General features: G+C 43.4%; 7 protein-coding genes across 7 annotated transcripts; 3 read left to right on the top strand and 4 right to left on the bottom strand.

Annotated features, from left to right (window-relative positions):
* Positions 1–348: 348 nt before the first annotated feature.
* On the bottom strand, positions 349–1,241 carry BCIN_12g06030 (hypothetical protein). The gene has a single exon (XM_001551168.2). It carries the CDS (start codon positions 1,099–1,101, stop codon positions 541–543), a length of 561 nt encoding a protein of 186 aa, XP_001551218.1. The 5' UTR covers positions 1,102–1,241; the 3' UTR covers positions 349–540.
* A 976-nt stretch (positions 1,242–2,217) lies between these two features.
* On the top strand, positions 2,218–3,072 carry BCIN_12g06040 (hypothetical protein). Its single transcript, XM_024696553.1, has 2 exons — positions 2,218–2,414; positions 2,472–3,072. Exons 1-2 carry the CDS (start codon positions 2,297–2,299, stop codon positions 2,966–2,968), a joined length of 615 nt encoding a protein of 204 aa, XP_024552364.1. The 5' UTR covers positions 2,218–2,296; the 3' UTR covers positions 2,969–3,072.
* Positions 3,073–4,004: 932 nt separating this feature from the next.
* Positions 4,005–8,293, bottom strand: BCIN_12g06050 (hypothetical protein). Its single transcript, XM_024696554.1, has 8 exons — positions 8,223–8,293; positions 8,064–8,167; positions 7,969–8,005; positions 7,286–7,905; positions 6,776–7,202; positions 5,291–6,725; positions 5,092–5,226; positions 4,005–5,039 (listed from the first exon to the last, which is right to left on the bottom strand). The coding sequence occupies exons 1-8, from the start codon at positions 8,265–8,267 to the stop codon at positions 4,189–4,191; spliced, it is 3,654 nt and encodes a 1,217-aa protein (XP_024552365.1). The 5' UTR covers positions 8,268–8,293; the 3' UTR covers positions 4,005–4,188.
* A 608-nt stretch (positions 8,294–8,901) lies between these two features.
* Positions 8,902–10,883, bottom strand: BCIN_12g06060 (hypothetical protein). Its single transcript, XM_024696555.1, has 6 exons — positions 10,455–10,883; positions 10,296–10,409; positions 10,099–10,231; positions 9,600–10,035; positions 9,342–9,546; positions 8,902–9,270 (listed from the first exon to the last, which is right to left on the bottom strand). Exons 1-6 carry the CDS (start codon positions 10,801–10,803, stop codon positions 8,975–8,977), a joined length of 1,533 nt encoding a protein of 510 aa, XP_024552366.1. The 5' UTR covers positions 10,804–10,883; the 3' UTR covers positions 8,902–8,974.
* Positions 10,884–11,026: 143 nt separating this feature from the next.
* BCIN_12g06070 (hypothetical protein) lies at positions 11,027–12,022 on the top strand. Its single transcript, XM_001551161.2, has one exon. The coding sequence runs from the start codon at positions 11,053–11,055 to the stop codon at positions 11,977–11,979; it is 927 nt and encodes a 308-aa protein (XP_001551211.1). The 5' UTR covers positions 11,027–11,052; the 3' UTR covers positions 11,980–12,022.
* A 98-nt stretch (positions 12,023–12,120) lies between these two features.
* BCIN_12g06080 (hypothetical protein) lies at positions 12,121–12,659 on the bottom strand. The gene is made up of 2 exons (XM_001551160.2): positions 12,446–12,659; positions 12,121–12,388 (listed from the first exon to the last, which is right to left on the bottom strand). Exons 1-2 carry the CDS (start codon positions 12,582–12,584, stop codon positions 12,192–12,194), a joined length of 336 nt encoding a protein of 111 aa, XP_001551210.2. The 5' UTR covers positions 12,585–12,659; the 3' UTR covers positions 12,121–12,191.
* Positions 12,660–13,331: 672 nt separating this feature from the next.
* Positions 13,332–14,642, top strand: BCIN_12g06090 (hypothetical protein). The gene is made up of 4 exons (XM_001551159.2): positions 13,332–13,394; positions 13,453–13,903; positions 13,967–14,053; positions 14,112–14,642. The coding sequence occupies exons 1-4, from the start codon at positions 13,365–13,367 to the stop codon at positions 14,504–14,506; spliced, it is 963 nt and encodes a 320-aa protein (XP_001551209.2). The 5' UTR covers positions 13,332–13,364; the 3' UTR covers positions 14,507–14,642.
* The last annotated feature ends 162 nt before the right edge of the window (positions 14,643–14,804 follow it).

A 14,804-nucleotide genomic window follows, 5' to 3' on the forward strand; every position in this document is an offset into this window, starting at 1 on the left:
CGTGGAATAAGAGTAAGGGTAAGATAAAAGAGTTTCGATCCTTTTGCGTATCAACGTGAGTTCGGGATTTTTAATTTGTTATGGATATTCTTTAGTGTTGGCATCTTGGCGAGGCATCTTGGAGTTTAATAGCTACAGATCTGCGAAAATACGTATGGGAGAGGAAGCAGTTGCATGTTAGCCCATGCTGGGAATTTTGTTGGGTTCAATCAGGCTTTGAGGGGCACTTATTACAGCGTGCATACATAATGTAACACGATACTGTAGCATACGTCGCCTTCCCAAGTAAAGCCGTAGTGCGGTGCAAATATGGACGCTCGTAGCATGTTAGCGACCAAGTAGTCAATCTGCTCCATTCGATACCGAAAGATATTTGAGGTTTAGCGACCGCCAACTCGTCAACAAATTCACGAGCACTAGTATTAATATCTCATCAATGGTATCATTTGACGTCCATCTAAATGCTACCAATAATTTTATCCTAATTTCATTCTCCCACTATCACAACAGCTGACGCCTGAAAAGTTTTCATGTCATCAACTATTGCTCTCTTTTTGGTAATTTCTTGTTCGCCTTTCGGGCTTCCGCTGCACCGCTTTTGCCTCCTGCTCTTCTCTCGCGTCGTCTCCCCCGCTCCTCATCCGCATCAATACCATCTCCCTCGTCGTTTTGAGTTCCTGCATCTTGTACGCCTTGGCTATCCTCTCCATCTTCTCCTTGCTTCTCTGGCACTCCTCCTGTCAATACTTCTCTGCTTTCATCTTCGTCTCCGCTGTCATCGTCATCATCATCGCCATTCCCATCATCCTCCCCTTCTTCCTCTGAATCCGTTTCACTCTCTGGTGGCTCTTCAACTTGTCTGGGATCCGGATGGGTTTCTACCCATTCTCTCAGATATTCCTCCATATGTCTTACAAAGAACATTCGAGCGTCTGGCTGGTCTCTAGGCAGGAATCTCTCATTCATCTTCTTGGCGAGAAACTTTCTACTGGTTCTACTGTCTCTCCAAAATCTCCCTTGATTCTGCCTGTGTTGAAGCAGATGCTGAAGATAATTTTTCTCGGCCTGTGTCCATATTCTAGCCGGCTTTTTACGTGGCATATTGAGACGCGTTATGGAGTTTCTGTGATACTGTGATTGATTGGGCAACTGGATAGTGTGATACTGAGCTTTTACAGCGATAGCGATAATCAAGTGGTTGAAATAGCGATGACAGGATAAAGAGAGCTTTAGGAGCAAGCTGGAAAACGTGCTGGCTTACCAGATGATAGAGGAGAGTTCTCCATTCATTTCAATTATTCATTGTAGTATTCTTTGCACCATAGTACCGCGATTCTTTGATGGATCTCGGACATTGTGTAATGAATCAATTCATCGTCATGAATGATACTTTGTGCCCTCCATTTTTAAATGCTGAAAATTTGAGTCGATTCGAGATTTTCTCTTTGGCATACATCCTTTCGCACGTAAATCAATCAAAGAAGTGATTGCAACGAGAATATTGAGAGGGGACATTAGAGAATGGAACCGAGAGAACAGGGGACGTTAGAACTCTCTTTTTCCGTGGATCATGTTTATCTTTTGAAGTAAACTAGCCATCCTAATACTCGATTGGATATCGTAGCTGTCATCTCATTTTATATATTGTGAAACTCTCAATGAAGATTTTGATTTTGAAGGCTGTTCCTCTCCATTCTAGAAGCATGAATATAGACATCGCAATTTTGTGAAGAATTATACGGAGTGGAATTCTAAGCTTATTTAAGACTTGGGCCGTCTGCCTTCCTGGCTCAACTTCGGAGACGGACTGACGCCACCAACCAGCAGTCAACAAATGCAACATGAATTTCATAAACAATTTCAACTGCATCAAGTTCACAATCTGCGCCGTTTTATTTGGAACACCTAGGCTCCTTCAGCATGAGCCTCGTACATTCCTTATCAGACCGGCACAGACGGATGAATTCCCCCGCTCTTGTGGGATGGTGGGGTCCCGAGATCTTTTTCGTTGCTATCATGATTAGCCACCTAGGCATTATCATAACATTCTTCTTTCAATGTCCTTTTTCAGTTCGAGACTATATGATACGTTTCAAATCCGAGTGATCTGAATATGAATTTGGTTATCAGTATACCATTTATGTTACGGACATATATTTTATATGGTGTTTAAGGAGTTGTGATATGGATTGAATCGGGTTCGAAATGAGTGCTGGGGGAAGTTCACTTTTGTTGCCCAGTGGGTAATCAATATTCATCAACATTGCGGCACAGAATATGCAGCATCGCTCCTCCAATGCAATCCATCTTATTTCTCATGCAAATTTTGTTTCTTTCCTTTCCTTTCCCTATGAATAGCTGCCGCGAATATCCTTTATCTTCATGTTTGCAAGATATCCCCAAGTATGGACAAAGTATGTATCTTTCAAGAACTGCCCAAATTAATTGATCTACCATCTAACAAACCTTAGCACTCCGTCTCCAATCCCCCGTCGGCGGAAGTTGGAAAACCTGCCTAGTATCTTGCATCCTCCCCCACGGAGGTGGCCCCTCGGGCAAAGAACCCATCCTTGTTGAGCCGGGAGACGAGATGCGTATGTCTTTTACACCACTCCACACTGATCCGGATATATGGGGCGAAACTGCATTGGATTTCTTACCGGAAAGATGGGCTGGACCCAAGCAGAGTTGGAATTACATAACGTTCATGGGAGGTCGACGTATATGCCCAGCACAACAAAACGCGCTTACGGATGTTGCTTTTGTTTTAGCAACGTTTGCGAGAAACTTCAAAGTGATTGAAAACCAGGGCCCGCATCTGGAATATGTGGACATAATTACTTTTACCAGAGAGTGTGGAGATGGAGTTCAAATCGCTTTCGTGCCAATTTATGATGTGGGAGCCCATCGAAGGAAAATTTACAGCGTCGTATTAAGAACCTCGAATCTAGGAGCAATCTTCTCCTAATTATGGTTCTGGCATATTCCAAAGCACTATTTTCTCGACTCTTTACGGCATGTTATTTTCATTCACTCATCACAATCAAGAAATAAACATGAATAGCGATCTCAGTCCAAATAATCAAGCCCCCTAACATCCTTGTGATTTCAGCGCCCCTCCACCCCAGGAAACTGATTATGTACTGTCTTTAACCCCCCGAAAGCTCTCCTTCCCTAAAACTAAACCACCTTCCCATTCTTATAACATCTGTTGCCCCCTGCAACCCTTCTCTCTCCTTCTCGTCCTATATCCCCGCTATTATTTATTTCGAAAGTTGATGCGGGTTTCTTCGCTACTTGATATTGCGCGCAAGCAGCACATGCATATCTACAAAGCCCAAAGCCGTACGAGGATTTTGCCGACAAATAATCACATTTTGTAAGACACCTCTGTACGGATCAGAGACCTGTTATCCATGTTGAAGTGCCCAGCTTGGCTGGCGGCATTCGCAGAGGCACGATGGTCAGCGCTCGGATAGGTACTCGAATAGAAAAAGTGGATAAGGCTATAAATCTCATTACTCGAGGAGTGCTCTCGATTTGGCGTATAACCGCCACGGTTTGTGTTTTACAAGACGCAGAGCTAATATTTAGAGGCACAGCACTCGAGTATGCTCGAATACGCTTTGCTATGAGAATGAGAACGGTGAATGCCACCCACCCGCTGGTGCAATGCTTAGCGACCCCGATGCACTCCAGTCAGCGAGCGACCAAGCTCCGGCTGCTGGATGCCATAATTCAGTATGCGCCGCTACCCGTACCCCCCCCTCAATTCTCACCAAAATATAGAATAGACCCCACAAAGGTGATCGAGAAGGAAGTGGTAGCTGAGGAGTTCGAACAACAATGGGGCGAGCTCTCAAATGACAACATCACCATATTCTCGGATAGAGCCAAGCAGTGCCATCGTGGAACAAACCTCGTGGGCTATGGTTTGCGATCTACCAAGAACAAAATCTGAATGTCACTGCATATGGGGCAATCAACTCACTCTCGCACGTCTTTGACGCCAAAGTTATTGGAGTGCTCAAGAACCTCTAAGAAGCGCTGAAGCTCCCGGCCACGAATATATAGTGGCAATTAAACCAGGCTACCCTGTCTAGAGCACACCGCAAGTAGGACCTGGACCATGCTACAACAGAGCCGCTGGACTTAAGCCTCAACTATCAACAGGAAGTATCTTGAAGATTACGTCTCTGCAAAAGCTTGCATCTGACACATATCAAAATAAAATCCTTTCTTTGCAAAAAGCTCATCATGTGTTCCGACTTCCTTCAATTCGCCTTGCGAAAGAACCAAAATCTGATTCGCAGATCTAATAGTCGACAATCGGTGTGCGACCGTAATCGTAATTCTACCCTTCATGGCATTGTTCAAGGCTTGTTGGACTTGGCGTTCACTCTGTACATCAAGCGCGCTTGTAGCTTCGTCTAATAACAAAACTGCCGGATCTCGTATTAAGGCTCGTGCGATTGCAATACGCTGTCGCTGCCCACCACTGAGAGAAAGTCCGCGGTTTCCAATCTGCGTTTCATAACCCTGTGGGAGCGACGTGATGAACTCGTGAATATCTGCATCTTTGCATGCGCGTGTGATAACATCTTCACTAATAGACTCATCATTTGGAATACCTAGAAGAATATTCTGGCGAACGGAACCTTGGTAAAGACATGTTTGTTGAGATACCAAGGAGACGAGAGAGCGATATTTTATCATATCGGTGGAGTCCAATGGCATTCCTCGAAAAAGTATCACCCCTTGAGTGGGCTTATAGAATCTTTCCAGCAGTGCGATGACAGTGGACTTTCCGGAACCGGACGCTCCAACTATTGCTAGGTTTTCTCCATACCTTGCCTTGAAACTGAGATTTTTCAGAACAAGACTTTCCGGGCGTGAAGCGTAGTGAAAAGAGACATGAGAAAAGTCTATCGTATCACCAGGACTAGGAGGAGGGATAGCTGCTATGTCCGATATATGGGATGTTGGAGTCGTTTTCATATTCAGAATATGATTCGCAGCTGAATGTGCCTGGACAATATCTGAATTTTGTGTTAAGTAGTGTGGAGGTATGACAGGGATTGAAAATCTTACTGTTGGATTGGGCAAAAAAGCTTCCTGCAGCCTCTCCACCAGATACAATAGCTAGAAATATCACAAACAGTTCATACCCATTGATCTCTCGATCGGCTAACAAATGCCCACCATACCAAAATGCAAGCGCCATCCCTGCAATTGAATTGGTTATTTTATACGCATTGAGAAATATATTCCATGGAAGGGTAAAACTGACCAAGAAGGCTTGCACTTTGAGAGAATGCAAAGAGCAACATGCTCGTGAAAGTTTCTTTATAAACTCTGTTCGTGGGACCTTGTAGCTTTTGATCCAGCTTTTCACACACGTTTTTTTCCATTGTCAGAGAAGCAATTGTTTTGATCGATGCAGTAACCTCGCTAATGAAGCTGGCGCTTTCGTGGAAAAGGATTTGATCTCGAACTTTGGAAGTGGATTCCAGCCTTACATGTAAATAGCCCGCAAGTATAATCACAGGCAAGCTTCCAAATATGGCTACGAGCGCGAGCTTCCACGACTCGAGTAATGATAAAATACAAGAGGCGACCAGGTTTACGATAACAACGAGAATGAGTCCAAGGCTTGTTGACATTAAGTTTTCGAGTTGCTGGGTACGAGATGTTAACTGGGCAGTCAGGCTGCCTGGACTGTGGTCGTCCATTGTGAAGAAATCTGCATCTTGAGCAAGGATTTCGGCAAAATAGCTTCCTCTATAATGATGTCCAACGATTGCAGCAATAGCAGAGAATATTGTACCCATGGCTCCAAAAGCTAAGCACACTCCAAGAGCCAGAACAAACCACATCAAAGCCCAAAAATCGCCATTATGTTTCAACGAGTCCCCATGAAATTCAAAAACGGTGACTGACTTGGCAAATACGATGGATTGACTTGGATAGATACCACCAGAGACAATGCATGCTAGAGTACCGATTATGAATATTGGACGATAATGTCTCAGATCCCTCATAATCATACCCAAGCACCGTACGAGCGATTTTTGTTGGGGAGACGTAGTATCTTGAACGATCAGTGGAATATCGATGCTGGTATGTGTACTGCTCATTGGAGCTTTCTCGTCAGTAAATTCTCGTCTATCCAGATCAGTAACAAGATTATCGATTTCTCCTTTATGGATAGTCTTCATATGGGCAGATTGTACACTTTGAGTCTCAACCAGGCGCTGATAAGCTCCTCCCTGACTGCAAAGATCTGCATGAGTACCCTCCTCTACTACGCGTCCGTCTTTGATGAGGACAATCTTGTCTGCTTTCTGAATTGTTGACAGCTTATGGGATACAACAATTGTGGTCCGGTTGAGTGAAAGCTTCTCAAGGGTAGCTTGCACAACACCCTCGGACTTTGCATCTAGAGCTGAGGTTGCTTCATCCAATAATAAAATTGGCGGATCTGAGATAATTGCTCGCGCTATAGCTATTCGCTGTCTTTCGCCTCCGCTGATACTGCTACCGCGGTCTCCAGCAATAGTCTCATATCCTTGTGGAAGTTGTGAAATGAAATCATGGATATTTGCGTCTTTGCAGGCTTGATGTACGAGCTCAGTGATATGGTCCTGGCTGAGAGTACTTGCAATTTGACTATGGATGCCATTCGCAACATTCTGGAATATGCTTTCATTGAATAGAATTGGATCCTTTCCACGTGTTAGTATTCGTAACCAACCTGATTCTTAAGAATAATTACCTGTTGAACTAAGCCAATTTGACACCTTAGCCAACCGATGTTCAAATCTTTTATATCTTCACCATCAAGTAAGATTCGACCACTCGATAAGTCGTAGTTTCTTTCTAAAAGATTGATTATTGTACTCTTGCCGCAACCGCTAGGACCGGTGACCGCGGTTGTTTTCCCTCTCTCAAAAATGATACTGACATCATCAAGTGTCTTGATGGAAGGTTTAGAAGGATAACTAAAGCTCGCATTACATATTTCTATACGCCCTAGAAACTCATCGGGGAACTTACCCTCCCTGCTAAATGGATCGATTGTCGGCTTATGCAAGAATGGAAGTAAAATTGACCGCGCACTAGCTGTCGCTTGCGTAAGTGTGGTCCATGATGGAAGAAGTAGGCGAAGGGCGTTCGTTGACATGTTGACACAAAGAATGACACTGTTTGATATCAGCAACTACTGGGAATAACTATTAAAGAAAGATCGACCCCGTGAAATAACTTTCGCTTGAAGCTCACATACATTACCACATTTCCGCTGTGTCGAACTTTATCGCTGACAACTAGCTTGACTCCGTACCAAAATGCCAGCGCGTATGCCGAAAGCAAAACAAAATAGCTAAGAACAAATTTGACACCTGATACAGGACTATTTTTGAGCCTCGATATCCTGGCCTTGTCTAAGTAACTGCCATATCTTTTCGAAAGTTTGGCCTCAGCGCCCATGGCCATAACTGTTTGAATGCTTGAGAACACTTCTTCCAGCAAGGCAGCTGCATCGGAGTATATCAAGGATATACGCCCCTCTGTCCGAGTTTCAGCACGAGATATGAGGTAAAATCCAGAGAAAAGGGTGACAATAGCTGTGGACATGACCAAAGTTAATCTCCAGCTTTGTGTGAAAGCTATAATGAACGCCGTTGCAACGGTTGAACATGCTTGCACAGCAATCCCGAGGGTTTCGGACAAGCCAGTCTTAATTTGGGTTGCTTCATTGGAGATATCATTAGCTGCCGATCGTCTGGCAGCGGTATCCCAATACGATTGGTCATGACGCACAATAGCTCGCAAGTATGACAGGCGCAGATTGCGTGATATTCGAGCTGCCACTATGGACAATGTTGAAGAAAATATATAGGTCAACTAGAATCATAATATAATCAACTTCTAATTCTACATTTTTACAAAATATTATGATGGACATACCAAGAATTGTGCCGCGAATAAGCAGACGAAATACCGACTTTCAGGCAGAATTAGCATACGAAGATGTGACTGATCTAGATGTGAATGAGGCATACACATTACGATTGACTCGCGATTTTAATTCAGACGTTTGAATTGCATTTCTGTCATTGAAATCGTTGACGAGACTGCCAAAGAAAATCGTCATCAACGGCCTGGTCTAGACATCAGTCAGTATAGCTTCCCATAAACAAGAATAGATCTCATTATCATACAGTTCCTGCACCAATTGCCGCGGCAAGTGCAAAAATCTGAAGCATTTTGTCTGATCTAGTGGAGAAACGCCAAAGTATCTGTGTGGCTATCAATTATAAATCATCGTACATCTGGACGGAAGTACTTACAGTGCGTAGACCTAGCTGGCTTTCTGTCAGTACCGGCGTTTTATGCCCCACAAGCAAGCTCTCTCCAAGAGCCATTGAATCAGCTTGCATATGATCTCTATCGCTACTCATCTCTTTCATTGTTGATCAACAGTAGGTTTGATTTTTGAAGCAATTTATGGAAATTTTATTCCTCGATTGACAATAAAGTTAATTGACTACTTTTATCTGCTTTGATTGTAAGAAGTTCTTGTACTTTATCAACATATACAAGGTGCGTCGCCCGCCAACGTTTATGGAATGGGTAAGCCGAACAGTAGTATTGTGGCATATTTTCATACTGTGTATCGGGCGAGGCGATGTGACCTTATGCGGCACAGCCGGGCTCGGTCAATAAATACACACTTTATACACCAATATTCTGTTGACAGGCCCAATTTATTTGATGCAGCTATACAACCAACCAACTGTGCCACTTCGTTACTTGATCAGAAAGATAGCTCTCGACCACAGAATTTAATTATGCACTTACTTTACATCAATGCAACTTAGACAGAATCCCGACATCCAATGATACTTCTTTGATTACTGTGATAAGATAAAAGTCTCTGCCACAACTTCCGTTGGCTCGAGATTGTGCCGGGCTAATCTTCTTGATCTTCAGACTTGTCATGTGAAAGTCGCGCATCGAAGGCCATAACTAAAAAGAGAACAGACAGGATAGCCGAAATCATATATGGTAGCCCAAGCCAAAACCCCTGTAGATTCAATGCCACAGAAAATAGAGTCGAGTATAGCAGTCCGCCAGCAGATTCTCCCAGATTCTGTAAAAGTGTCATTGATGTGTAGAATGTGCCAATTTCATGGCTAGGAATGACTGATGTCAGAATTGAACGAAGCAGAGCATCAACACCAAATCCCAGAGATGACACTACAACACCTAAACAATTGTCAGTAACTACTGCAGGCATGTAAAGTCAATGAGTCTGTCCTCATTTCGGATCATCATACCGGTGATCAGCAGAGCTGGAGTATGGGCTATTGCAACTATAAACAGCCCAAGGAGAATAAAAGATGCACTTCCCCGTGCTAGATAGGTTTCCTTTTCTCTGTGAGAAACTTTGCACCGGACCATGAGCCAGAAGCCGGCCAGGGGAATCAGGAGTAGGATGACGACCAGGTTAATGCTAGCTCGAAGTGTGGTTAAAAGGTTTGCCTAGCGAGTTTAACATTACAGAAATTTTATTTCAAGAGAAAATACAAACTCACCCTTGCAAAGCTCCAGTCAAACCGCTTCGATGCATAGATTAGAACAAGACTGGAAGAGCTGCCAGCTAAGGTACTAATAACGGACATAACGAGAATTTTCCTCGCAAGACTGTTGATTAATAAAGACTTTATAAACCTTCGTAAATCATTCTTGAATAATTTATATCTTATTTCTAGAGATGAAAAACGTGTTGTGGTAGAAAACGCACCAGAAGCTTGTGCGTCTTCTGGCGAATTATGTCTAGAATTCCTCATTAAGCTTGAGGCTGTTCCACCAGCCGGTATGAATAATGCAAGCGAACTGCCAATATAGGTGACGAGAAGCGCGAAAAGCATAGGAATCCATGGGCCTCGCTTCATGAGCGCAGAACTGGTTGCTGTTCCTGCTGCTACTGCAAGTAGTCTAGCAGCATCCAGCCCGAAAAATACCTGCGCCCTGTATGGGATTTGTAAGTTTTATGACAGATCATTGTCAAATGATGTGAGAGAGGCAACATACCGAGCATTATCAGGGACTGTGTCGGCCACGAGTACATAGACAATTGACAATGCTACACTTGGCCCTCCCCCGATGATATGAAATGCAGACGATAGCCATATCAGTCGGAGAGAGAATATGTCAGAAAACCAAGCTTTATGGTGAGAGAATTAGCAAGAGACAACACCTTGAACATTTTTTGGTGCTGATAAGCTCACATATAAAAATTATCCAAGTAAGCTGTAAGCAAATCCCTAGCATTGCAAGACATAGGATTAGTTGGCGCCCATAGATGTTGACGAGAACACCATAAGGAATGGTCAAAAGTAAGTCTATAATCAATCAGAAAATGTAGATTTGTCTCAGGACCAACATACTCGGGAGAATACTAAGACAACTCTGGACGCCTTTGAGAAGCACGAGCTCGCTTTGAACTTCTTGTATCTTGCAGGAATAATTGATCTCCTCTATGTCTTGGTTGGCTGGATAACGGGCATAGAATTTGTGACATATGATGGTTTCAAAGATTTGGGTCATCGGTGCAAGTTGAAGAAGCCCTCCAAAGTCTACAATGAGAATTAACAAGTATAGAAGTACAACAAGTTTGGTATATGGTTTTGTGGTATTTTGGGTGGGATAGCGGCTGTTCTCTGGAAGGAGGGGTTCATTCTCGTCTTCATTCTCATTTTCGGGGTCGATGGATATATTTTGGCCATATATCGTCATTTTGATAAGTTCAAAAAAATATGTGGTTGTACTAGGTGTCGAGTAGGTACTGAGGGGTAGAATGATATCGCGATGCTATCGAAGGTCTAAAGTAGAGGCTAAGCACTGTAGGTGTGCCAAGCCACTAACAATCGGCAGAATTACCCCAAGCGAGAGGCTCAGTTATAAGCTTGCACAGTCGTGGAATAGGTTGTCCACAATATCTACGAACGAGATCAAACTTGATTGCTTTCTTTATCAATAGCCGCCATGGCCGAGCACAATATCCTCGAGAATTTCAACATTGGTGTCTTAGACAATTTGTGTTATCTGCACATTGCGAAAGACTCTCATGTCAAAATCAACTTTGCAGATTTGCCTAAATTAAGTGACGACTCCAGAGTTTGTGTTAGCGCTTGTAGGGCATTACACTCAATCTATCGCCATTACAAAGAGGATTTTCTGACCGATGGATCCAACGTTACTGCTTTCGGTTTATTAATTAAATCGCTGCTACCAACATTAAATCCTCCTCGAGCCCTAGGTCTTATTCTTCTGCTTGATCAAGCTCCCAGACAACTTCTTCGTGGCGCGGAAATTTACTACGCATTCGCGTTTTTTGACCATCTCGCCTTACAGGTGGTTACATATATACACTCTCTGCCTCCGCACTTACGACCAGATTCAAAAGAGCATTGGATGGACAAATTAAACTATCCATTCAATAACTGGGTTTACATTCGATTTTTATTTATTCTCCCCTTCGTCCACTCCGAATCTCTTGAACATTCAGCTGTGGCAAAAGCCCTCTGTACAGAACTTCGTGTTGCGATTGAAAATCATACTGGATTGGAAGATTCATATTTGGCGCGAGGCATTGCAGAGATTGATGGCGCGGCCTTTAGTCATCTTTCACTGGAAGGCCCAGCCAAGAATTTTAATGGCAATGTAAATATGCCATCATATGCTTTTTGGTTCTTAGCTGTATTGGATGCACATACACCTGTACTGAGAAGATTCAATCGATTCCCCTGGAGAAATAGAGCACTCGGGAGGAGAGACACAGAAGACGAAGAGCTTTTTCTACAACAGACAAATTGGTTTGGGTGTATATCGGCAGGCGATGCAGCAAGAATTAAAGAGAGCCTTGAAAATGATTTGGATGTGCCTTTGCTGGATGGATACAGTGACAGCTAGGTGCGAAAGGACACTTGAACCGAAATCACGGAGACGTAAAGACTAGAATTGTAGGAAGCTGGTTTCAGTACCCACTGTCCCGTTAGCTACTGATTCTAAAGCTTTACTACGGTAACAGAATAGACAAGATCTATATAAGACGCGGATTAGAGCCATTAATTATATCAGGCAAGACCACCACTCTAATTTGCAACGAACGTGCTTGTCTTTAGCTATGCTGCCACCATTGCTGCCACCAAGATACTCAAAGTTGCAATCTCTACGCCAACCATGAAATTCCAAGTGGGACCGAATGACCAGAAAAGGAAGGCCGCAGCAATACGTGCAACAATTCCAAATTTGTACACGGCCCAGTTATCTTGAAGAGCTCCCATAAGGTCGTAACCATTTATCAGAATGAGAAGGAATGCTGCGAGACCCAGTCAGTTCTATTCTAAAAACGAGGAGGAAGAGAAAGGAGCATTACCAATCAACCGCACTGCCTCGACACTATCAACTTTGAAGTCTTGAATGAAGCTCGAAGGGTTGATTAAAGTTGCAATCTGCGTGATAATGGTTACCACGGCTATGATGCTCAATGCCCAACCTGGTCGAGAAATTCCCATAGCGGTTGTTTGGTAGTTCGCAATTTGAGGTTTGATTGGGATAACAAATTGTTGGTGATGCTGAGCAACAACTGCGGAGGGTGGGTAAGAATTGGGTTTAAATATTGAACTCAAAATGGAAATGTAGTAATTTCACCAGTCCTATGGGTGATCCGATGTTTTAAAATGTCATTTTCCGCCAATCGGATCTATCTCTGCAGCAGGCTTACAGGCCAAGTGGTTTTTCTCCTGCAGATTTCTGTAAGCGTATCCCTGACACAGTTCTCCAACTGCAGCGAATTCACACCCTAGGAGGTTTCAATGCAAGTGCCAAGAATGATACATAATCCATCGTTATTATCGGTACACCAAGGCTGCCAAATTTCTATTCTTATAAGATCTTGATAGGGGTCTGAGTATCTCGGGCCAGTCGCGTACGCACAAAGTGTCTTTACAGCAATGTACCAACCACCCCATGATAATTGATTTTTTCTTATTGGATTAGCCACACTATATGTGCAATGAATGATAAGATTGATGATCTTTACAGCTTTGATTCAAAACACAACGCCGTCCCCCAGTGGCCCAGCATCCAATTTGTGTTCTCGAGGATCCTTGGACTGTTCGTCTAATCCTCCTACATTCATGCAACCATTCTACTCCCCCCCCCCCCTCTTTTTCGCACTATATATATGTTTGTCTCTGAGTGAAGTTCATTTTGTCTCCACAATCCAAGCTACGTCTGCAAATCACAGGTTATTTCCTCTTGTCTCAACTCAAGCTTTCTCTGCTCAATAAACCATGAGCTCCCTCCCAAAAGACGGCCTCGTGGTACGTGCCCATTTCCGATTTTACTCCGTTTCTCTACTGATCATGCTACATAATCCAGGCACTTACCTGGAGCTTTACAGGTGTGGCTGTCGCATTAACGGCAGGTCGATATACTATCCGTTGGAGGGGTTTCCACAAGTTCCAGATCGACGACATAATCCATGGTCTGGCATGTCTTGTTCTTATTGGCTATTGCATCACGTACAACATTGCATTTCCCCTCAATTACAAAGTCGAATTCTTTGTGGCTGGCTTGAGCAATGAGGTACCCACGCCCGCTGAAATGGATAGCTATTTTCATTTCATTATTGCCGTGTCGGCAACATTTTGGATCATCAACTACCTTGTTAAATTTTCTTTTTTGACCTTTTATCGTTTGATTTTTGGCGTATCCAAGAAGTTCATGATAGCTTGGTGGTGTGTGTTTGGGTTCACCGTTGTCACCTTCTTCATCAATTTTATCTCAGTCTTTTGGGCTTGCGGTAAAGCGGAAGATCTATATGTCATTGGTATGTTGCTGCATTTGAACTTGCATCTCACTCTCAGGACTCCCACCGACTAACAAATGCTAGCAAAATGCACCTCCCCTAGTGCTCTCAAGGTTACGGCTAGAGTTGTGACGATGTGGTGTGTGCTAAACGTGATCTCAGATTTGACAAGTAAGTGTTTACCAAGTCTGCTCGAGCAAATATCCCTGCTGATCGAATTACAATGCAGTTATGGCGTTACCACTTTGGATGCTGAAAGGGTTACAAATGAAAACTGGACAGAAGATTGGGTTGGCCGTTATCTTCTTGATTGCCACGATCGATGTTGTTTTTGACATTCTTCGCACCATTTATACGGTTGATGGTGGAGCCATCGCACTCGACACTCTATGGGATATCTTGGAGCCAACCATAACGGTAATGATCTCTGCTTTACCGAGCTATCGAACATTGTTTGGAGATAGACGCAAGAAGTCCACCTCTTACAAGACCTTGGATCATAGTGGAAATACAAGGAGGGGTGATGGATTTCAGGATTACGAGCTTTCAACTAGTCATGTATCGATTATCGGGGATGCAAGTAAGAGCAATGTAACTGTAGACACAAAGCGCTTGGTGGGGTAAGTCCCATTGTCTAGCTGTAGAGCTGCATACCCTCTGGCCGCAAAGGAGGATTGCATGTTAAACTCATGTATATGCAGAGCTTGGGGGTTTCTTTCCACATTTAATATCTGATTGGCCTGATGTGAATTTGTTTTCAAGAAGCCTTTACTCACATAATAACATCTCGTTTATTGAACCAGTGAACAACATGCAGAAATCAGTCAAGAAAGCATATCTAGCAACCGATAGTGCTAGTTAAATATCCTAGTCAAGCATGAGATTCACTCTCACGAGATATATCGAGTACACGACGTGTGAG

Source organism: Botrytis cinerea, chromosome 12, assembly GCF_000143535.2.
Source record: "Botrytis cinerea B05.10 chromosome 12, complete sequence".
Classification (NCBI taxonomy): Eukaryota; Fungi; Ascomycota; class Leotiomycetes; order Helotiales; family Sclerotiniaceae; genus Botrytis; species Botrytis cinerea.